At 46.4% G+C, this 22,493-nt stretch overlaps 1 protein-coding gene across 4 annotated transcripts in view; it reads right to left on the bottom strand.

The window, feature by feature from the left end:
• Window positions 1–1,073: 1,073 nt before the first annotated feature.
• The window catches only part of LOC132828474 (DENN domain-containing protein 2D-like), an 81,304-nt gene continuing 59,884 nt past the window's right edge, over window positions 1,074–22,493 (bottom strand). For all 4 annotated transcript variants that reach the window (XM_060845636.1, XM_060845637.1, XM_060845635.1 and 1 more), the window contains 8 exons: window positions 20,929–21,006; window positions 19,026–19,166; window positions 12,967–13,115; window positions 11,224–11,401; window positions 6,773–6,814; window positions 6,055–6,139; window positions 3,856–4,092; window positions 1,074–3,287 (listed from right to left, as the gene is read on the bottom strand). In XM_060845636.1, the coding sequence (XP_060701619.1) occupies window positions 3,232–3,287; window positions 3,856–4,092; window positions 6,055–6,139; window positions 6,773–6,814; window positions 11,224–11,401; window positions 12,967–13,115; window positions 19,026–19,166; window positions 20,929–21,006 (966 nt within the window). In that variant the 3' untranslated portion in view covers window positions 1,074–3,231. The remainder of the gene's footprint in view (window positions 3,288–3,855; window positions 4,093–6,054; window positions 6,140–6,772; window positions 6,815–11,223; window positions 11,402–12,966; window positions 13,116–19,025; window positions 19,167–20,928; window positions 21,007–22,493) is intronic.

The following is a 22,493-nucleotide window of genomic DNA, read 5'->3' as shown; positions in this document are numbered from 1 at the left end:
TGTTATCCCTTCCTGATAACACAATATCCAGTCTCAAGTTTTTTTTTTGCTTGGTTCCTAAATGTATTGGAGGAGAAAGTGAGGACTGCAGATGCTGGAGATCAGAGCTGAAAATGTGTTGCTGGGAAAGCGCAGCAGGTCAGGCAGCACCCAAGGAGCAGGAGAATCGACCTTTCGGGCAGGAGTCCTTCTTCTCCTTGGATGCTGCCTGACCTGCTGCGGTTTTCCATTTTCAGCTCCTAAACATATTAATCCAGAATACCATCCCATTCACACTCCAGGAATTTCTCCTCTATGATATTGTTACTAATTTGAATTGCCCAATCCATATGCAGATGGATTCAAATCCCACAACGGCAATCAATGCTCTTTAAATTCAGCTAATAAATATAGAATTAAAAGCTAGCCTCAGTTATGGTGACGTATGGTTTCTGTTGTCATAGAAATCCATCCGGTCTCTCAGGGAAGGATTTCTACCATCCGTACCCGGTCTGCTCTACATGACATCAGACCTACAGCAAAGTGGGTGGCAGTGCTCAGCTCTCTGAAATGGCTGAGCAATGGACACCCAGTTCAAGGAGCAACTAGGGGATGGGCAATAAATGCAGGCTGTGTCAACATTGGTCATATCCCATGAAAGAATACAAAATGGTCTTACATTAAGTTTCATGCAGGTAACCTTATTGAAAAGGTCAGCACAGTGGTGGCACTGTGAGACAGCAGTGCTAAGAGACCCAAGTTCAAATCCAGCCTTGGGTGAATGTCTGTGTGGGTTTCCTCTGGGTGCTCTGGTTTCTTCCCAGAGTCCAAAGATGTACAGGTCAGGTGACCTGTCCATACTAACCCGCTCATATTGTCCAGGGTAGGCTAGGCCATGGTAAAACCTCCATGTGGGATTTTATAGGGCGGGGGGGAATGCTTTGATGATTTGGTGCAGACGTGATGGGCCAAATGGCCTCTTTCTGCACTGTGGGGATTCTAAATATGAGGTGAAGCAGGGATCAAAGCCAAACACTTCCTGGCTTGTCAAGAGCCTTTTTGTTTATATTACAGTGAGATGATCTGAATCCAGATTTTGACTTAAAATTATTTTATTTAAAATCTCCATTTCCAATGCAAAACAGATTATGTACAGCCAATGTTGTCACATGATTTTCTACACTGGTTGATACTTCACAGTAGGATCAGAAACAGCAACTTAACCCAGTGAGTGTATAATTAAAGATTATCTCTGTCACATTACAGTGCACTGCTTTAATTACACAACCATCAATGGAAAAGACATAGCAACAAAGGTTTCACGAGGCCCAGTATAATTTTGGCAAGTTTCAACTGGACAAAACATACTCAGGGCTGAGAAATTCCAACTTGTCCCCCATTCTCCGCCTGGAATGGGAGTGCATTTATATAGTAACCTTCCTAACTATCCCCAAAGCATTTCACAGCAATGTAACAATCAGCAGATTATCCTGTTTTTTAGGATGCTGACTTTGGGATCGTTCTTGGTCAGGACATTAGTGCGAAATTCATATCTTCAACTAGGTCCATCGAAGCTTCCGTAGGGAGCAGGTGAAGTTCTGGTTTAAAGTTTCAGCTAAAAGGCAGTATCTCCGGCATGCAGCACTCGCTCATCAAGAGGGGGCAGTCGGAGATACAGGCAGTGTGGAGGAGCCAGGACTGGAGTGTGGGAGGGGGGCATAGATGTGGGGAGAGGTCAGCGTGGGGGCAGTAGAGGGGAGTTGACAGACCCACTTCCAGCCAACCAGTGCTTCTGAGATCTTTTCAGTGACAGGTGATTGGTTGACAAGTGGATTCGGATTGTTACAGTGGCAGACTGGGAATCAGAAACAAAAACAGAAATTGCTGGAAAAACTCAGCCGGTCTGGCAGCATCTGTGGAGAGAAATCCGTTCACATTTTGGGTCCAGTGACCCTTACAACAATTCTCAGGAAGGGTCAGTAGACCTGAAACGTTAACTCTGATTTCTCTCCACAGATGCTGCCAGACTTGCTGAGCTTTTCCAGCAACTTCTGTCCTGGTTTCAGAGTCAGAGCTGATTCCCCACTCAAAAGCTCCAGCCAGATCTTCAACCTATAGCTTGGAATGAAACGGACAGGGGTCGGGGACAGATACACTGTGACCCACCCAATCACAGAAGATAAACACTAGTACTCAGCAAGTCAGGCAGCATCGGTGGAGAAAGACAGAGTTAACATTTCAGGTCGATGTCCTTCCATTTCAACTGAAGATAGATAGTTTGTTGTTTAGTCATATAGGACTTGATTACTGCTAGGGAAAAAAAGACAGATTTTATAAGTTGACTCTGACTGGGAGAGAAAAGTTACCATGGAGGATGCAGCAGTTAATAATTTCTGATAGTTAACTGCCAAGCTTTTTTCAAATTAGAGATTGCTTTTCGCTTAATTTCTGCTTTTTTCCTTAATTTTTCCTTTTTTTTTTATGAATTGTCCTGGTGAGTGCAAATGAAGAGGTTTGACCAGATATAGTTTCTCAGTAATATTGAAGATAAAAATGCAAGAATCATGAAGTCAGCAGAAAAGGGTCAGGAACAACAAATTCGAAGCTGTGATAAGCTGGAGGCCGGGGAGGTTAGCTGCAACATGCAGCAGCAATTCACTCACCAGTTGGATTCTACATCCTTCACTACTGTCTTCAGCGACTGCATCATACAATCTTTTCCTCTTAATCCCCCTGGCTTTCACCCAATCAGACACCCTCACCTTTGAACTTGCTGCATCCCCCTTTCACTGCAGTGAAAGGTATTGCTTTTCAATCTTTCCGGAGTTCTGACAGATCAGAAACAGTAAACCCCGGGTCCATTCTCCACCAGCACTGCTCTGACTGGCCGAGCAGTTCCAGCTTCCTTCATCCTTACCTCAGCTTTGAAAACTTTGCCTGGCATTGAATCCACATTCACACACACAAAAAAAAAGTTTAAGAGGGAAAACACACATTTCAATCAAACCAAAGAGTATCACTTCCCCTTTTCCAAACAGTCCTTTCTGAAATGAGTCCTTTTAAATATAAGCATTCAAAATTTATAAGTTGTTCGCAATGAAAACAAGCTGCTGAGGTAGCCACCTCCTCCTTTGACCCTGAAGAAGAAGTGAGGTGTTCTCCTGGTGCTGATAGGTCTTTCTTGGTGAGAAGTGGCAGGTTGGTATTACACTGTTCTCCTGACGTCAGCTCCTCCCTTTACTAGAACGTAGCCTACTTTACTTTAGTTTTGTTCTCACGGTATTCTTTTATCTTCTTTTCAAAAAACCCTGGAGAGAAAGGGAGAGAGGTCAGGCAGAGACAATGTGTATACAGGCCGTGGGCTTTGATGAGGTAACTGCTCCGGATCACGTGATAGAATAGCACAAAGTGGACCAAATGCCTGTGGGACGGGGAAGGTACACGTGGGTGGGGAAACATTTGTACGCGCTGTATCCATCCTCACGCAACGGTTTAAGTATATTTTCAGATCTGCTTCAGTGAGTTTATTTGGTGCTCCCTGGTAATACACATGCTTTATTGCGGTGTCAGGTTGGGCACGAGTTGGGCAGGGGATGTGCCCAGGATGAAAAGGAACTGGACAGAGAGAGCTGCAGGAAGTTCCGGCAGTTACTGTGTGGACACAGTGTCCAGCAGGAGGATATTTGACCTGAAACACTGACACTGTTTCTCTCTCCACAGATACTGCCAGATCTGCCAAGTTCCTCCAGCACTTTGTTTGTTTTTTCAGATCTGGCTCCACGGTAATTTGCATTTATCTGGGACAGAGAGTGTAGAACCAGAGAGAGCTGCTCGCATGTTCAGGCTGATGGCTTGGCCCCTCTGCTGTCACCTTACCTTCCTGAGAGCAAAAAGGACCCTCTAACTCCTGGACAAACAGTGAGAACATCTGCGTCGCCATGAAGCTCTTGAGGAACCTGCGGATAGATTTGGAGGGGACAGACTTGCGGAATGGCCGCTCTTGAAATGTAGTTTCATTCCGGCTTCGCTTCAGGTGATCAGAGTAATGTCCGGCGACTTTAACAAAGAACAGCACAAAGGCGTTTGTCACCATGTCATTTAGCTCCTGGCTGGCTGCGAACAAACCCAAGACAGACAGAGACATGAATATCACAGTGGCAGGCTTTGCTTCCCAGCTCTTCAAATGCCACCCAAACAACTTGCATTTATATAGTGCCGTCAATGCAGCTGCAGACCAACAACTAGACAGAGTTAAAGTGAAAAGAATCAGAGTGAGCGGTTGTCATCTGGAGTGGGCAGCAGTAGCAGACATAGAAAATAACTTTCAGAAAGGAATTGGATTAATATTTGAATGGGAAAAGAGAAGATCGGAGCCATGGGGGAAGGAATCAACTCAGTCGTTCTTTCAGAGTCAGGATGAGCACAATGGATGGAATGACATCTCCAGCTGTAAGGTTCTCCGTGGTGGTGCCTGTTCCAAGTGAGTGGATGGCAACTCTGTGGATCTGTCATCTGCTATACTGGTAATCCACAGAGTGAGCCATTGGCTCAGTGCTGACATGGATACTGCTGGGGAAGAAGGTTCAAACTCCACTCCTGGTAGTCACTGCAAGTGGAGACCAGATCTCTGGATGGGAACTCCAGACTGATCTCCAGCCCCAGACTGGTGCCCAATGGGTTTGGCGTTCCCATCTCACGGTATGGAACTTGAGATCCCAGAACTCCTTCATCCAGGAAAGAATAGAATGCTCACCTTGACTAAGGGTTGGGATAAGGATGGGAGGAATGTTCACAGTCCAGCTGTCAGGACCCTCATTCAGCCTGCAAATTATCACATGATTGCAAACTATTCTGCAAGGGATGAGTTGGGGATACATTAGAGTTAGGGCTAGCATTTGGATTCAGGTTAGGGGTAGGCATATGGTTTGGGTGCAGGTTAAACTGCCTGCTCTTGCAAACCAGTAAGAATCTCCATCTGCTGGCTTCATGATTGTGGTGAGAATTCTGTAGCCAGATTAGTGGGACCTTTTTAAACATCAAACTGCCCTCCTGCTCAGCACTGCACCCAGCAAGGCAACTGCTTTGTCTCAATCGATAGGTCTTCCTTTGGAAACGTTACTCCAAAGGAGACAAACTCCAAAACTTGACAACAAAACAATCTCCCTTTGAACTGATCAACTGGGTTTCCTTAACCACCACTGCAAGATCAAAATAAGACAAAGTCAACCAGCCATTGCAGTCGATGACGATGGGAAAGGGAGTGGTGCCGAGTTCAGTAATCCGGGGAATGTGGAGTTCAGGCAGGGGGCAATGAAGTCAGGTTTTACCCCAATTCGGAGAAGATGAAGAGAATGTTCACTAAAAACTTTAAAGAGTAAAATTCAGGTGACGGCGTGAATAGAGACCAGTGGATTGAATCCTCCTCTTTCCCTGCCCGTGTGCAACAGGGATGTGAAAAACACACCCACAGGTATGCGGCAAGGACTGGAAAAGAGTAGATGCCACTGAGAGAAACCCGAGTGATGGAGGAGAGAGACTTACATGGAGAATGGTGGAGGTGGCGAGATCTAGAAAGTTACCAGGAATTCGCTGCTCCTGCATCTCTGACAGATTTGAAGAAGTAACTGTGTGGTTGAATATCTGAAAGAATAGGTTTCCCTGGCTCACAGAGAGCAATGGGACAAACATTCACTGTAATTCAAAGACAAGAGAGGTTGCCAGATCTGGAGGGGGAAGAGGGGGAGGGGAGGAGGTGGGGAGTAAGACAGGAGTTGAAGAAAGATGATGACTCTCAATCATCAGATAGGTTCAAGATATAGATGGTCTGTACAGGAGATCACTGATATGGAAGATGGACATGGAAACAAGAGAGAGAAAATCAGACCATGAGTTATTAGTTAAAGCACAGTGTACTTTGAAATCAAACCAGGGAACCATTCAAGAATAAATTAGAATCATTGAAATGCTAGTTTTGCTTAAAGAAATGGATTTTGCCAGACACAAAGTGAGAGGAAGGCAGTTATAAAGAAGACAGCTCTAGTAAGCAAGGGATAAACAAGCTCTGAGGCTTCTTACACTGACAAGTCTTTCTCTGGCTTTGCAGAGAGTTCAGAAGCTCCTTGTACAACTTGTGGGGCAGAATATCATGCTCATCACCAACCTGCAGGGTTAAAACAAAGAGAGTGAAATGTGACAAGCCTCATAGTCAGTGCCTCCAGTTGGTACATCGCAGGGCTCAGTGCTCCCACAGTAGAGCTGTCTGGTGATCAGTCAGCAATCCATTAAAACAGGTGGTGAAGAACAAATTAAGTTGGTCCATAAACTGCATCTTTGAAAGATCCAGCTCGAGAAGGGTTACACAGAACCAAGACATTTACTGATGATGCAGCAACACCCATTTGTTCCGGAAATCCCACAGCATTCTTCAGCAGTTTGACACCTCCCTTCAATCAGACCTATTCTTCTTCCAATGAAGACCTTCTTCCTGGTTACATTCACCTTTACATGACCACTAAAGAACTTCGAGGGGCAATGATATTCTGCTGAATGGTCAGAAACTGAAACATTAACTCAATATCTTGACTGATGCTGCCAAATCTGTGCAGCATTCCCAATATTCTTTAAAAAATATCATAACTGTGGGTCCTCATTAAAAAAAGGGCTGAGGGGTTGTGAGGATAGTGTCTGAAACTGTGTTACAGGCCTGCAAGCTCTTTCTAAAACCCAGCTCCAACCAATCAAAAATCTGCAACACACTCATCGAGAAATCCACTGGGAGAAAGCATTCACTTACTTTTTGCAAGAACACTCCCGGCTGTAAGTCCACCATTAAACACTGAAACCGAAAGGTACAAAATAGGAACAGTTATAAAACATAGGAAGCAGCAACTCAACCACCCAAGTGTCATACATTTTATATATTTTCAATGTTATTTTATATCTTCTGTCTAAGTTACCTATACGTTTCATGGAGATACTAGAATATTTTCTTTTGAAAAGGTCAATGAAAGAATGTATTAGAGCTTCTTAGTAAAATGCACTTGTTGGAAATCACATGAATTTAACCCCTTGCTCCGACTCACTTCAGAGCTACGCCCTGATGGAGTTTTATTGCTGCTCTGTTTGGATTTTGCTTCAGATGTCAGTCTGGGGAAAGTCTGCCCTGCTCATCCCTCTGCCTTTCTGAATACTCTTCCTGACAGTCCAATGGGAATCCAATCATTCTCTTGAAGAACAGCTGGAAGACGTCTTGATCCAGTGTTTTCCTGCACCTGTTTACTCCGAAGGCCCCAGAGCCATCTGGACATGCCCAGGGACTTGTCGGTGTGTGCATCAGGCACCCAAACTGATATCCATCGATTCCTTATCCTTTCTTCCTCTGTGAACTAACCATTATTGACTAAAAGCATGAATCAAAGTGAATCGTTGCAAAGGGAAATCCTTTTTCCCTCTTCACCTTGATTTGTATGTACTCTGGGTTATTTCGAATGGTAAACATTTATATTTTCCTGTTACTACCTGTGTTAACAATTGGCAACAATCGGTAAATGGAGGCATGAGGCGGCACGGTGGCTCAGTGGGTAGCACTGCTGCCTCACAGCACCAGGGTCTCAGGTTCGATTCCAACCTCGGGTGACAGTCTGTGTGGAGTTTGTACATTCTCCCCGTGTCTGCGTGGGTTTCCTCCGGGTGCTCCGGTTTCCTCCCACAGTCCAAAGATGTGCGGGTCAGGTGAATTGGCCATGCTAAATTGCCCGTAGTGTTAGGTGCATTAGTCAGAGGGAGATGGCTCTGGGTGGGTTACTTTTCGGAGGGTCGGTGTGGACTGGTTGGGTCTAAGGGCCTGTTTCCACACTTTCGGGAATCTAATCTAAACTGGAATGCATTATTTAATTGCCATTTTGAAGGTGGGACTGATCATGATTGGGAACTGAAGATTAGAGGAGATTCAATATCTTGGAAGGATAGACAAGGTAAAGTTGGTGCTGTGGTGAGGATAAGGAGGGGTAGGGTCAGTCTGTCAGTGAGGGGAGAAATTGCTGGGTGCCTCAGGCTCTTCGGAACTGAAAACAGATGGAATTGGACAGTGGGACAGCTGCTGAGAGTGAAAGCCTAGCAAAGTCTGACCACTGACCCCTGGTAACCCCGTTATTATAATCCTGCCTGATGGCTGTAGTGAAACCCCAGACTTCCAGTATCACAGGAATAAGACCCTGAGGCATCCCAGGGGGATACAAGAGCAGGAGAGGGGCTGCTGTTAAAGGGCTGCCCTGCCACTGGACAGCAGGCGAGACAGCCATGCTCCTTCCCCTGGGAACTCAGCATTCCCTGGCATCTATGCTCTGCCCCCACCCAGGATACTGACCAATCACAGGTCAGTAGTGGTTGCTGTGGAATGGCAGCCACTGGGTGTTCAGGATTGAACTGTCTCCAGAGGGAGGTGCTGATGGGGGCAGTCTCACAGACTGGGTGTACATAGCAGAGCAGAACAAGGGACAGGGGAGAGTCATAGAGATGTACAGCACAGAAACAGATCCTTCGGTCCAACCCAATCTACTCCCACCTGCCAGCACCCCGCCCATATCCCTCCAAACCCTTCCTATTCACATACCCATCCAAATGCCTCTTAAATGTTGCAATTGTACCAGCCTCCACCACTGTCTCTTGCAGCTCATTCCATACCCGTACCACCCTCTGTGAAAAGATTGCCCCTTAGGTCTCTTTTATATCTTTCCCCTCTCACCCTAAACCTATGCCCTCTAGTTCTGGACTCCCCCACCCCAGGGAAAAGACTTTGTCTATTTATCCTATCCATGCCCCTCATAATTTTGTAAACCTCTATAAGGTCACCCCTCAGCCTCTGACACTCCAGGGAAAACAGCCCCAGCTTGTTCAGCCTCTCCCTGTAGCTCAGATCCTCCAACCCTGGCAACATTATTGTAAATCTTTTCCGAACTCTTTCAAGTTTCACAACATCTTTCCGATAGGAAAGAGACCAGAATTGCACGCAATATTCAACAGTGGCCTAACCAATGTCCTGTACAGCCGCAATATGACCTCCCAACTCCTGTACACAATACTCTGACCAATAAAGGAAAGCATACCAAACGCCTTCTTCACTATCCTATCTACCTGCGACTCCACTTTCAAGGAGCTACAAACCTGCACTCCAAGGTCTCTTTGTTCAGCAACACTCCCTAGAACCTTGCCATTAAGTGTATAAGTTCTGCTAAGATTTGCTTTCCCAAAATGCAGCACCTCGCATTTATCTGAATTAAACTCCATCTGCCACTTCTCAGTCCATTGGCCCATCTGGTCCAGATCCTGTTGTAATCTGAGGTAACCCTCTTCGCTGTCCACTACACCTCCAATTTTGGTGTCATCTGCAAACTTACTAACTGTAACTCTTGTGCTCGCATCCAAATCATTTATGTAAATGACAAAAGGTAGAGGACCCAGCACCGATCCTTGTGGCACTCCACTGGTCACAGGCCTCCAGTCTGAAAAACAACCCTCCACCACCACCCTCTGTCTTCTACCTTTGAGCCAGTTCTGTATCCAAATGGCTAGTTCTCCCTGTATTCCATGAGATCTAACCTTGCTAATCAGTCTCCCATGGGGAACCTTGTCGAATGCGTTACTGGAGTTCATATAGATCACATCTACTGCTCTGCCCTCATCAATCTTCTTTGTTACTTCTTCAAAAAACTCAATCAAGTTTGTGAGACATGATTTCTCACGCACAAAGCCATGTTGACAATCCCTAATCAGTCCTTGCCTTTCCAAATACATGTATATCCTGTCCCTCAGGATTCCCTCCAACAACTTGCCCACCACCGAGGTCAGGCTCACCGGTCTATAGTTCCCTGGCTTGTCCTTACCATTCCTCTTAAACAGTGGCACCACGTTTGCCAACATCCAGTCTTCCGGCACCTCACCTGTGACTATCAATGATACAAATATCTCAGCAAGAGGCCCAGCAATCACTTCCCTAGCTTCCCACAGAGTTCTGGGGTACAGCTGATCAAGTCCTGGGGATTTATCCACCTTTAACCGTTTCAAGACATCCAGCACTTCCTCCTCTATAATCCGGACATTTTGTAAGATGTCACCATCTATTTCCCTACAGTCTATATCTTCCATATCCTTTTCCACAGTCCCTCTCGGGGGCTCCCCATTTTCAGTGATGGCCCCCATGATCAGGGTCTGAGTGTCCCACACCTTCCATTCAGCCCAGACAGAGCTGCATTGCCTAGAGCCCCCGGGTTAATATCAGCTGTGCAATGGTGAGGAATTCAGGGAGGGAAGGATACTCCCAGCACTTCCCACTCCCTGCTCCCCGCTCCATCGTGACAGGGGCAGGAGGCTGGGAAGGTGGCTCAGTGTCCCCTCAGGGCTGGTTGCGTGTGTTCCCCATTACAAACCATATCACACAGGAGGCATAAGCTGTCCCCCTACCTTTCACCATGTCTCTAGCTGGGGTAATGGCAGTGGGGAGATCTGGGCTAGACATACACCCATCACTGAAAGGAGCAATACTGTTTAATAAGATCAGAAAGGTGTAGGGAACCCTGGGCTTTATACTCACAAGGACACTGTATAAAGGAAAATACACTCTGACCAACATCCCTCATAAACACCGGTTGGGAGTTCACACGAATTTTGTGTCCAATTCTGAGCATCACTGCACTGAAGGAAGGATGCAAAGGATTTAAACAGGGAGAGAGAGAGAGAGCGAGAGAGCGAACGAGAGAGAGAGCGAGAGAGCGAACGAGAGAGAGAACGAGAGAGAGAACAAAGAGAGACAGAACGAAATAGAGAGAGAGAAACAGAAAGAGTGAGTGAGAGAAGAGCGTGCGAGTGGAAATAATTGGCGAACAGTTCCTCAAATCAGGAACTCCTGGTGTGTGGTTCAGCTTGGAAAATCTGGACCTGCTGACCCTCGAGAAGAGGAGGTCAGAGAGATTTGATCACGATGTTCGGAATCATGAGGAATCTGGACAGAACAGGTGGCAAAAAACTGCTCTCATTGGCAGAAGGATCTGAGAGTGAGAGAGGCAGATTCAGTCAAGGTGTTCAAAACAGAATTAGATACTTCCTGAGAAGGGGGGACAGCAGAGGAGAGTACTGGGGCTGGGCAAGTTTACCCAGGGGCAGAGCTGAATACCTTTTTGGGGTGTTTTATAGAGATATTATTTTCTACGTTTGGGAGAGGCAGAGTGGGGACCCATAGCTTGCTCTTACCTCTTCAATTGGCAGTTCGTTCAGCTCTTCCCGAAACTGTCTCTGTACTCCCACGACGAAGGGGGTTGGAGAGCACACTGTGTCGAGCATGACCTTGGGCAGCACTGGGATGTAGGTGTGCTGCCAAGTGAATGGGTACAGAAGGGCAGCTACAGCATGGATACACTGAGACAGGGTGCTGGAAGGGAAGGAGGTAGCAATATCCCATCGTTAGAGTCATCAAAGCAAACAGTAAACCAACAGCTCTCCACGGGCAGATGATAAAACCGATTGAGTGGACTGTTTGTGAAAGCAAACTTTTAAACTCACTACAGCAATAGAAAGCAGCTTTAAATAGATCAACACATAAGAAATAGGTCACAAAAGGGACCAGTGCACATACAGTATTGAGTTAAATACAGAGTAAAGCTCCCTCTACACTGTCCCCATCAAACACTTCCAAGACAGGGATAGCATGAGGTTAGATACAGAGTAAAGCTCCCTCTACAGTGTCCCCTATCAAACACTCCCAGGACAGGGACAGCACAGGGGGTAGATACAGACTAAAGCTCCTTTTACTCTTTTAAGTGAAAGCTTGGATAACACTGTCTGTATGAAGCACACCGTGGACCCAGGCAGCATGGTGTCTAATACAGAATAAAGCTGCCTCTACTCGTTTAAACCGAAAAGTAAAGCCCACTCAATACTGTCCCCATCAAACACTCTGAGGGGATGTACAGCATGGCATTAGATTCAGATTAAATCCCCCTCTAACCTTTATACTGAAAGTAAAGTTCCCTTGACATTCTCAGGACAGGGACAGCACAGGGCTCGGTACAGAGTCAAACTCTCTCTAGATTGTACCCACTGAACACTCAGGACAGCTACAGCTCAGAGGTAGATACAGAGTAAAACTGTCCCCATCAAATACTCCTAGGACAGAGCCAGCACTGGGCTAGATACCAAGTAAGGATTCCTCTATTCTTTTAAACAGAGTAAACCTGCCTCGATACTGTCCCCATCAAACACACTCAGGGGATGGACAACACAGGGCGAGATACAGAGTAAAACTCTCTCTCGACTCTTTCAAACCGAAAGGAAAGTTCTCTCCACACTGTCCCCAAACAAACCCATACGAGGTGCTGCATGAGGTTAGATACAGAGTAACGCTTCCTCCACACAACGTATCGGGGTAGAGGTGTTCATGTTGATGCTGGATAGTGTCCAGCAGCATTCTGGCATCTGGGTCCTGAGGGCAATCTGTGTCTATGTGGCTCTGCTCCAAACTGGACAGGATATAGCAGGGGCCGTGAATTTGGGAAGTGCTGTTGGCTGTCCAGGGATTGTGCTGTTCCTATTCACTGTTTGCCTTTGAAGGCAGCCGCACCAGGACTTACTTGGAGGCAGCTCCAGCGACTGAGAGCCAACCTGTTCAGGGACCGGGGGGGGGGGGGGGGGGGGGGGGGGGGGGGTGAAGCCAGAGCTGCGGGGGTGAAGCCCAGAGCTTGGGGGTGTGTGAGAAGCTCAAAGCTGGGGGGTGGGGATGAAGCTCAGAGCTGGTGGGTGGGGGTGGGCGAAATCAGTACCAAGACCAGGGTCTTGTAAATACAACATTGTGTAACAAATACCCCATACAAGGCAGCCCTGAGGAAGCAAACATTTCATCTCCTTCTCCCCTCAGTGCATTTACATCCCTCACCAACCCCCCCCCCCACACCCCAACACCCCCGACTGTCTTTGTTACAGGATGTCCCTATCACCTACCTGAGCTCCTCGGCCAGGAATATCACTCGTCTCTCCAGCAACAACGAGGCAAAAACTGCAATGACATTTTCTTCCGATAAGTTATTGAAGAGTGAGGAGAAGTTGACATGTTCAAGGCGGGAGTCCGAGGGGCGGGTCAGGTTGATGATCTGCGGGGAACAGAAACCGGAATGACTCTCAGTCTCTTGTCCTCAGTTACTGGTTCACCAGTCAGCACAGCCTCATCGGTCACACCCTCAGCACCCCTTCAAACCAGCTTCATTAACAAACTGGGCTGAATTTTAACCACAAATGACATGTTTGTTGTTGCACTGTGTGCGAAATTTTCCCTAACATTTGCAATGCTGACAAAGCAGGTTTTGGGAAAGCATTAAACACCAGCATAAGTCTATTCCAGTCTGCAGCAGACCCACTTATGAAGCAAAGCAAGAACTTACTGGTCTCCATGAGGGAGTCACGATTGAGTGTCTAGGTTAGGTTTGGGAAATGGGCTGGAATTGGACGGTGGGTGTCCTCTGCCTGGGAGACTGACTGTGTGAAAAACCAAGGTCTAATTCAACAGAAAGTCAGAGGATTTGAATTTGAATTACAAGATTAAAGGGACCCAGGTTCGATTCCAGCCTCGGGCGACTGTCTGTTGTTGGGTTTGAATGTTCTCCTCCAGTGGGTTTCCTCCAGGTACACCAGTTTCCTCCCACAGTCCAACACTTGCAGGTTAGGTGAGCTGGCCATGGGAAATGCAGGGTTAAGGGATAGGGTAGGGGGATGGACCGAATGGCTTGCTTCCACACCATAGAGATTCATGACTCTATGAAGATCTGTGTGTGTCTATGTGTGGAATTATAGGAGATGGGAGTGATACTAACCAAATATTTCACGTCAGTATTTACCTTGGAGAAGGACATGGAAGCCAGGGAACTTGGGGAAATAATCGTGGGTGCCTTGAAAAGTGTCTATGTCACAGAATGGTGATGCTGGACAACGTGGATAAATCCCCAGAAGGTGATCAGGTGGATCCCAGAACTTGGTGGGAAGCGAGGGAAGTGATTGATGGGCCTCACTCGGAGATATTGGTATTATCAAGAGCTCTGGGTGAGGTGCCAGAAGATTGGAGGTTGGCTAACGGGGTGCCACTATTTAAGGAAGATGGTAAGGAAAAGCCAGGGAATTATAGACTGAAGAGCCTGACATCGGCGATGGGCAAGTTGGTGCAGAGGTTCTGAGGGACAGGATGCACATGTATTTGGAAAGGCAAGGACTGATTAGAGATAGTCAACGTGGCTTTGTGTGGGGGAAATCATGTCTCACTAACCTGAATTTTTTTTTGAAGAAGTGACAAAGAGGATTGCTGAGGGCAGAGCAGTAGATGTTGTCTATTGGGCCCCAGGAAGGCATTTTCAAAGGTTCTGCATTTTGTTTTAATTTCAAATCCATCTTGTTTTAATTCATTCATGGGATGGGGGTATTGCTGGCTGGGTCAGCATTTATTGCCCATCCCTAATTGCCCACAGAGCAGTTAAGAATTAATCACATTGCTGTGGGTCTGGAGTCACATATCGGCCAGACCAGGTAAGGGTGGCAGTTTCCTTCCCTAAAGGGCATTAGTGAACAAAATGGGTTGAACCTGACAATTGAGAATAGATTCATGGTCATCATTAGATCCTTGATTCCAGATTTTTATTGACTTCAAATTCCACCATCTGGAACAGTGCCACTGTTTGCCGGTAGCAGTGGTGGACTCTCCCTCTTTATGGGCATTTAAACGGGCATTGGATAGGCATATGGAGGAAAGTGGGCTAGTGTAGGTTAGGTGGGCTTGGATCGGCGCAGCATCGAGGGCCAAAGGGCCTGTACTGCACTGTATTTTTCTATGTTCTATGTTCTATGTTGTGGCAGGATTTGAACCCGGATCTCAGAACATTAGCTGGGTCTCTGGTTCGATAGCCCAGTTTAATAACATCAGGCCATCACCTCAGCGAGATCACATGGAATCCAGGGAAGCTGACTGGTTAGAAAATTGACTTGGAGGGCAGACAGAGGGTGAGTTATCAGACTGAAGGCCTGTGATCAGAGGCGTGCACCTATTGGTGCTGGGTCCAATGTAGTTCATCAATTATAGAAGGTGCATGTAAGAGGTTGTTAGTAGTCTGCAGATGACACCAAAATTGGAGATGTAGTGGACACTGAAGAAGGTTACCTCAGATTACAACAGAACCTTGATCAGACAGGCCGACGGGCCAAAGAGCTACAGATGGAGTTTAATTTAGATAAATGCAAGGTGCTGCATTTTGGAAAAGCAAATCAGAGCAGGACTTATACACTTAATGGGACGGATGCTGTGAAACTTATTTACAACCCCCAGGGTTGGAGGGTTTGAGCTATACAGAGAGGTGGAATAGGCCGGGGCTGTTTTCCCTGGAGCATTGGAGGCTGGGGGGAAACCTTATAGAGGTTTATAAAATCATGAGGGGCATGGATATGATAAAAAGACAAAGTTTTTTCTTTAGGGTGAGGGAATCCAAAGCAAGAGAGCATAGGTTCAAGGTGAGAGGAGAAAGATTTAAAAAGGACAATTTGTCACCCAAAGGGTGGTGTGTGTATGGATTGAGCTGTGGAAGGAAGTGGTGGAGGCTGGTACAACTACAGCATTTAAAAGGCATTTGGCTGGGTGTATGAATAGGAAGGGGTTGGAGGGATATGTGCCAAGTGCTGGCAAATGGGACTAGATTAGGTTGGGATATCTGGCCGATGTGGACGAATTGGACCGAAGGGCTGGTTTCCCTGCTGTACATCCCTATGATTCTATGACTCTAAATGTAAAGTGCTGCATTTTGTTAAGAAAGCAAGACAGGACTTACACAGTTAATGGTTGGGTCCTGGGGGGTGTTGCTGAGCAAAGAGATCGGAGGGTGCAGGAGCCTATTCCTTGGAAGTAGGTAGAAAGGATAATGAAGGCAGCATTCGGCACACTTCCCTCACTGGTCAGAATATTACGTTTAGGAGTTGGGAGGTCATGGTGTGGCTGTATGGGACATTGGTTAAGCCACTTTTAGAATACTGTGCTAGATTCTGGTCTCCATGCTAAAGGAAAGAGCCTGTTCAAAAAGGGTTCAGAAATGATTTACAAGGATGTGGTCAAGTTGGAAGGTCTGAGCTTTTGGGAGAGGCCAAATATGCTGGAATATGTTGGAGGTTGAGGGGTGACCTTATTGAGGTTTATGAAATCATGAGGGGCATGGATAGGGTGAATAGTCAAGTCCAAGACTAGAGGGCATAGGTTTAAGGTGAAAGGGGAAAGGGGAAAAGATTTAAAAGGGAATTAAGGGGCAATGTTTTCATGCAGACGTGTATGGAACAAGCTGGCAGAGGGGATGGTGGAGACTGGTACAAATACAACATTTAATGGGTAGAATATAGATCAGTACAGCACAGTACAGGCCCTTTGGCCCAAGATGTTGTGCCGAACATTTATCTTGACCTAATCTACATGCCCCTCAGTTTACTGCCATCCATGTGCTAATCCAGCAGTCGCTTAAATGCCCCTAATGTCTCTGACTTTATTCCCATCGCTGGCAGTGCATTCCACGCACCCACCACTCTCTGTATAAAGAACCTACCTCTGACATCTCCCTAAACCTTCCTCCAATCACCTTAAAATTATAACCCCTGCTTACAGGCACTTCTGCCCTGGGGAAAAGTCTCTGGCGATCTACTCTATCTAGGCCTCTCATTACCTTGTACACCACCTTCGCTCCAGTGTGAAAAGCCCGAGCTCACTCAACCTCTCTTCATAAGACAAGCCCTCCAGTCCAGGCAGCATCCTGGTAAACCTCCTCTGCACCCTCTCGAAAGCATCTACAGCCTTCCTATACTGAGGTGACCAGAACTGGACACACTATTCCAAGTGTAGTCTCACCAGGGTTTTATAGAGCTGCAGCTCTTAAACTCAATCCCAGTTAATGAAAGCCAAAGCACAATACGCCTTAACAATCCCACCAACTTGGGTGGTAGCTTTGAGGGATCAATGTACATGGACCCCAAGATCCCACTGTTCCTCCACACTGCCAAGAATCCTGGCTTTAACCCTGTATTCAACATTCAAATTCAACCTTCCAAAATGAATCACATCACATTTATCCAGGGTTGAACTCAATCTGCCACTTCCCAGCCCACCTCTGTATCCTGTCAATGTCTTGATGTAGCCTGCAACAGCCCTCGACACTATCTACAACACCACCGACCTTTGTGTCATCGGCAAATCTACTAACCCACCCTTCCACTTCTTCATCCAAGTCATTTATAAAAACTACAAACAGCAGAGACTTAAGTACAGATCCCTGCGGGACACCATGGTCACCGATGTCCAGGTGGAAAACTTTCCATCCACTACCACTCACTGTCCTCTTTCAGCCAGCCAATTCTGTATCCAGACAGCCGAATTCCCTTGTATCCCATACCTCCTACCTTTCTGAATGAGCCTACCGTGGGGAACCTTATCAAATGCCGTACTGAATCCATATACACCACTTCCACTGCTCAGCCTTCATCACTGTGTCTTGTCACATCCTCAAAGAACTCTCTAAGGCTTGTGAGGCATGACCCTGTCCCTCACAAAGCCATGTTGACTATCTTTAATCAAACTATGTTTTTCCAAATAGTCATAAATCATATCTCTCAGAATCCTTTCCAGTACTTTGCTGACCACAGACATAAGACTGTAATTCCCAGGGATTTCCCTATTCCTTTCCTGAACAGTGGAACAACATTCACCTCCCTCCAATCAGCCAGTTCTACTCCCATGAGGATGCAAAGATCATCACCAGAGGAACAGCAGTCTCATTCCTCACTTCCTGTAGTAACCTTGAATATATCTGGTCTGGCCCTGGGGACTTGTCTACCTCGATACTTCCCAGAATTTCCAGCCCATCCACTTTCTTCATATCGTCTGTTCAAGCCTATTAATCTAATCCACTGTGTCCTCACTATCAACAAGGTCCCTCTCTCTCCTGAATACTGAAGCAAAAAACTCCCTATTTCCTCAGACTCCAGGCAAAAGTTCCCTCCACTATCCCTGATCGGCCCTACCCTCACTCTGATCATTCTCTTATTGCTCACGTGAGGGTAGAAAATGCCGTTGGGTTTTCCCTCATCCTTCCCAGGTATCACCAGGTTATGGTCCAGCAGGTTTCTTGTCATTACCAGCATCTCCACAACAAGGCGATAGGAAAGGGGAGGGGTTAGAGGGATCGGGACCAAATAATGGGATCAGATCAGTTTCGGATATCTGGTCAGTGTGGATGGGTTGGACCCAAGGATCTCTTTCTGTGCTGTATAACTTTCAGCCTCCATGTATAACTAACATTTGCAGTGTTGCCTTTCTGGTCCAAGTGTTCAGTTCTGTTTGTGACTCCTCAGATACTGAAGCAGTTAAATGCAGCAAGACCTGGACAACATCCAGCCAACACATCACGCAAATCATCTCCCATAAGCAATAACCATCACCTCCTTGACATTCAATGGTGTTGGTCCCCAAAGTCTATCCACCATCTACAAGGCACGAGTCAGGAGTGTGATGGAATACTCCCCACCTGCCCTGGATGGGGGCAGCTCCAACAACGCTCAAGAAACTTGACATCATTCAGGACAAAAGCAGCCACTCGATTGGTACCACATTTATGAGCATCCACTCCCTCCACCATCGATGCTCAGTAGACACTGTTGCTACTATCTAAAAGATGCCCAAGATCCCTTCCACAGCACCGTCCAAACCCATGACCATCTCAACCTGGATGGCCAAGGCAGCAGGTACATGGAAACAGCACTGCCTGCAAGTTTCCCTCCAAACCACTCCTCACCCTGACTTGGAAATATATCGTGTTCCTTAAATGTTGTTGGGTCAAAATCCTGGAATTCCCTCCCTAATGGCATTGTGGGTCAACCCGCAGCACATGGTTTGAGAAGGCAGCTCACCACCAGCATCTCAAGGGGCAACTAGGGATGGGCAATGAAAGCTGGCCCAGCCAGTGTCGCCCATGCTCTGGGTCACATCAAACACCTACCTCTGTTCCTGATTCAGGGATGAAGCTTTTGATGGAGACAGTTTTGCCTGGAGCTGGAAATGCTGCTTCCCGCAGCCCCTGCATGAAGGGGTAAATCATCGCCATGGAGATCTGCCTCCTCTTCTCAACCTCGTCCAGGATCTATGAGAAAAGCCAGGCACAGTGAGCAAGCTGGCTAACAAACCGGCTAACAAACCACGGCACCAGGGCTGAGGCCGCTCCCAACAGCAACCCCCAGTCCCCAAAAACAAACATGTTCACCCACGTTTCTGCGGCTGATACTGACAACCAGAGTCTGGAGAATGGTTTCAATATGGTCTTCCATAGCTTCCCAGCACCTCCCCCTCACGATGGAGAGGGAGGGGAGGGCGATGGAGAGGGCAGAGAAGGGGACAGAGAAAGAGGAAGGCAGGGAGGAAGAGTTAAATGCAAAGTGAGGAGCGGGGAGAGAGAGAGAGATAAAGAAACAGGGAGACTGCGAGAGAGAAAAATAGTGAGGAGGAGAGGGAGAGAAACAGGGAAGGGGGAGGGAGGGGGAGAGAGAGAGAGAGAGAGAGAGAGAGATACAGAGGGAAATAGGGAGGGAGAGAGAGAAACAGGAAGGGGAGAGAGAGAGAGAAACGGATAGAGAGAGAGAGAGAGAGAGAGATAGATAGAGAGAGAAAAAAACAGAGGAGGAGAAAGACAAACAGGGAGGACGAGTGAAAGAAACAACAAGCAAGAAAAATAGAGACACAGAAAGAAAGAGAAGCAGAGGAATTGAGAGATAGAGAGCAGAGAGAATCCTCTTTATTCTAGTTATAGATCCACCTTCCTTGCTGCTTTGACATTAGTTCCTTGAAGCACACTTCATTCATATGCTCCTGTGGGCTTAGGGTAATACCTTTCATTTCTAACATTTAACTTAGCAAAAAGATATCAATCAAACTGGAGATCTGCATTTCTCCATCCCTGACTGGTTTCAGGTTTTTGATGAAAATATTAATTTTAGTTCAGACTGGTTCTTGTTTGTTGATGGTCAGGTGATTTTTTTCACCAGTGTCTTTTCTTTGAAGGAGATATCGGGTACTAAAATCAATCCGAGAGTCCTGACACTGTGGAAGGAGGCCATTTCACCCACTGAGTCTGCACTGACCCTCTGACGAGCAGCCCACCCAGACCCAGCTCTCTACCCTATCCCTGTATTTCCCAAGGCTAATTCATTTATCTGGTACATCGCTGAACACAATGAGCTATCTAGCATGCTGAAAATGTGTTGCTGGAAAAGCGCAGCAGGTTCAGGCAGCATCCAAGGAGCAGGAGAGTCAACGTTTCAGGCATGTTTCCTGAAGGGGGGCTCATGCCCGAAATGTCGATTCTCCTGCCTGGCCTGACTTGACCTGCTGCGCTTTTCCAGCAACACATTCTCAGCTGTCAACAAACCCTCCCTTCCTCGATAACAGCCAATATTCACTCCCTCTCCTGTGCAAATTGCCACCACTATATTGGAAGGACAGCTTCAGGGTTTAAAATGTTAATTTTATAAAGGGGCACAAATTTTCTAACAAGCCCCCAGAGAAAACACGCATCACTATGAATCTGTGGCTTCAACACTGCAGCTTAAACTTGAGGAGCAGTGAATTTGGGATCTGTTAAAACCATACACCAAGTTCAAATCCCCACCAGATCCCCAAACCCCCGCCAGATCCCCAAACCCCCGCCAGATCCCCAAACCCCCGCCAGATCCCCAAACCCCCGCCAGATCTGTGTTCTCTCCAGTTTCCTGTAGGAGAGAGTGGGATCCACTAACAATGGGGATGGGACCTTCACTTCCAGACTCCACTTGCCCTTTTATAGAGCCACCCAGACTCCACAGAATCCTGGCCCAGAGTGGGTTAGTGCCAAGCAGGTAGAAGTTGCATACCTTTGAGAACAGACCGAAACAGCCCAGGCAGCTGATGATGCAGAAAACCTCTGGGAGTCTTGGCCCACCTCCACGTGGCTGTAAACAGGGAGAAACATTCAGTTAACCAGGGTCACAACCTTCAGCGTGGTCTGGTCATCTGCCCAGGTGAACCTTGCCTGACCTCTGGTCCCTCATACACAGTAACCAGCACCAACACAAACTGATCAGCTGGGCCAAGTCAACTAACACCATGGTCTCCCCCCAGAACAACAATCACCCTGGACTTCCAGAATCATTAGGGATAGGGTCATCTCAAGCTGGTTCTCCTCTCCCTGGTTATTCTTGATGGAACACCGCTGCACTGTCAGAGGGGCAGTGCCGAGGGAGCGCCGCACTGTCAGAGGGGCGGTGTTAATGATTCCAGTAACCTTACATCCTTCACCCCACAGCAGTGTAAACCTCTCCGGTTAAACCTACTGTCAGCCTTACCTGTCCAATCAGAGAAGTTTCAAATCACAGAGAGGTCAGTCAGGATAACCAGCGATTAACTGCGTCCTAATAATGAAATGCCCTCTCCCTTTGATGTCTAAAAACTTGCAGAATTATTTCAGGGTAAATTTTACCCACAGGCTAGCACATATCATCACATTTAATCTAAGAATTCTGCAACGCTTTTAAAGGCTCTTGAGGATTAAATCTGAGACCACAACATTTTTCATTCTTAATTATGAATATTTACTGTATGATTTAACTCCTGATTATATTATAGTAATGAGAAAGATATCATAGAATGTATGATAATTAACGTTAGCTGTAACATGACAATTTATTTTAAATTTGGATACAATTTTACAATCCACCTGAAGAACTACATGTTAAATATATGGGAGGATGATTATCCACACAGTCTGGTATAATTTCTTTATAGGATGGATGAGTTTCCTCCAGCCTGCACCAGGAAGCCCACTGCAAGCACGTCACGTTTCAGCTGTCAGCTCGTGAGTGCTGCTGTGTGTGTAAGAAGCGCCATTGTTTTAAGAGCTGGGTTCCTTTAAGAGTTGGATAAACCAATGCCCTGGATGAGACTGAGGATCTAAAATTTGAATTTAGGCTGTTGTCAGAAGCAACAAGCATCTGCACATTTTTATTACCCATAAAATGGCTTTTCAATTTAAAATAACACAACAAAATGGCTGCAAGTAAAGACTTGACTCTGTGAATTTGAACCGATGCTTTGTTAAGTTGGTTGTATTTAGAGATAAGAGAGAACAATGGATTTTTCATTATATGACAGTGATTTGATATTCAAACTAACCTTGAATACTCACATGGGATGGTGATCTAGGTAAATTAAGAACCCTTTCCCAGGGAATATCATTGGATTAACCTGCTGTAAGTCATGACACCTTATTATATGTAAATGGTCCTTTCTTGTAATTAAGGCTGTACTATCTTTTAAAAAAACATATAAATAATGTGTAATTTTTGAATGTCATTGCACCATTTCTCATGGAACACAGAAACCTTTAACCTCCGTGTTGCTGGACAAATCTGCGCCAGGCTGCCTTCATTTATTAAACTGG

The sequence above is a fragment of the Hemiscyllium ocellatum genome, chromosome 26 (genome assembly GCF_020745735.1).
Source record: "Hemiscyllium ocellatum isolate sHemOce1 chromosome 26, sHemOce1.pat.X.cur, whole genome shotgun sequence".
Lineage (NCBI taxonomy): Eukaryota > Metazoa > Chordata > Chondrichthyes > Orectolobiformes > Hemiscylliidae > Hemiscyllium > Hemiscyllium ocellatum.
Note: the sequence above shows the minus strand (reverse complement) of the source record. Positions and strands in the feature narration are given on the sequence as shown.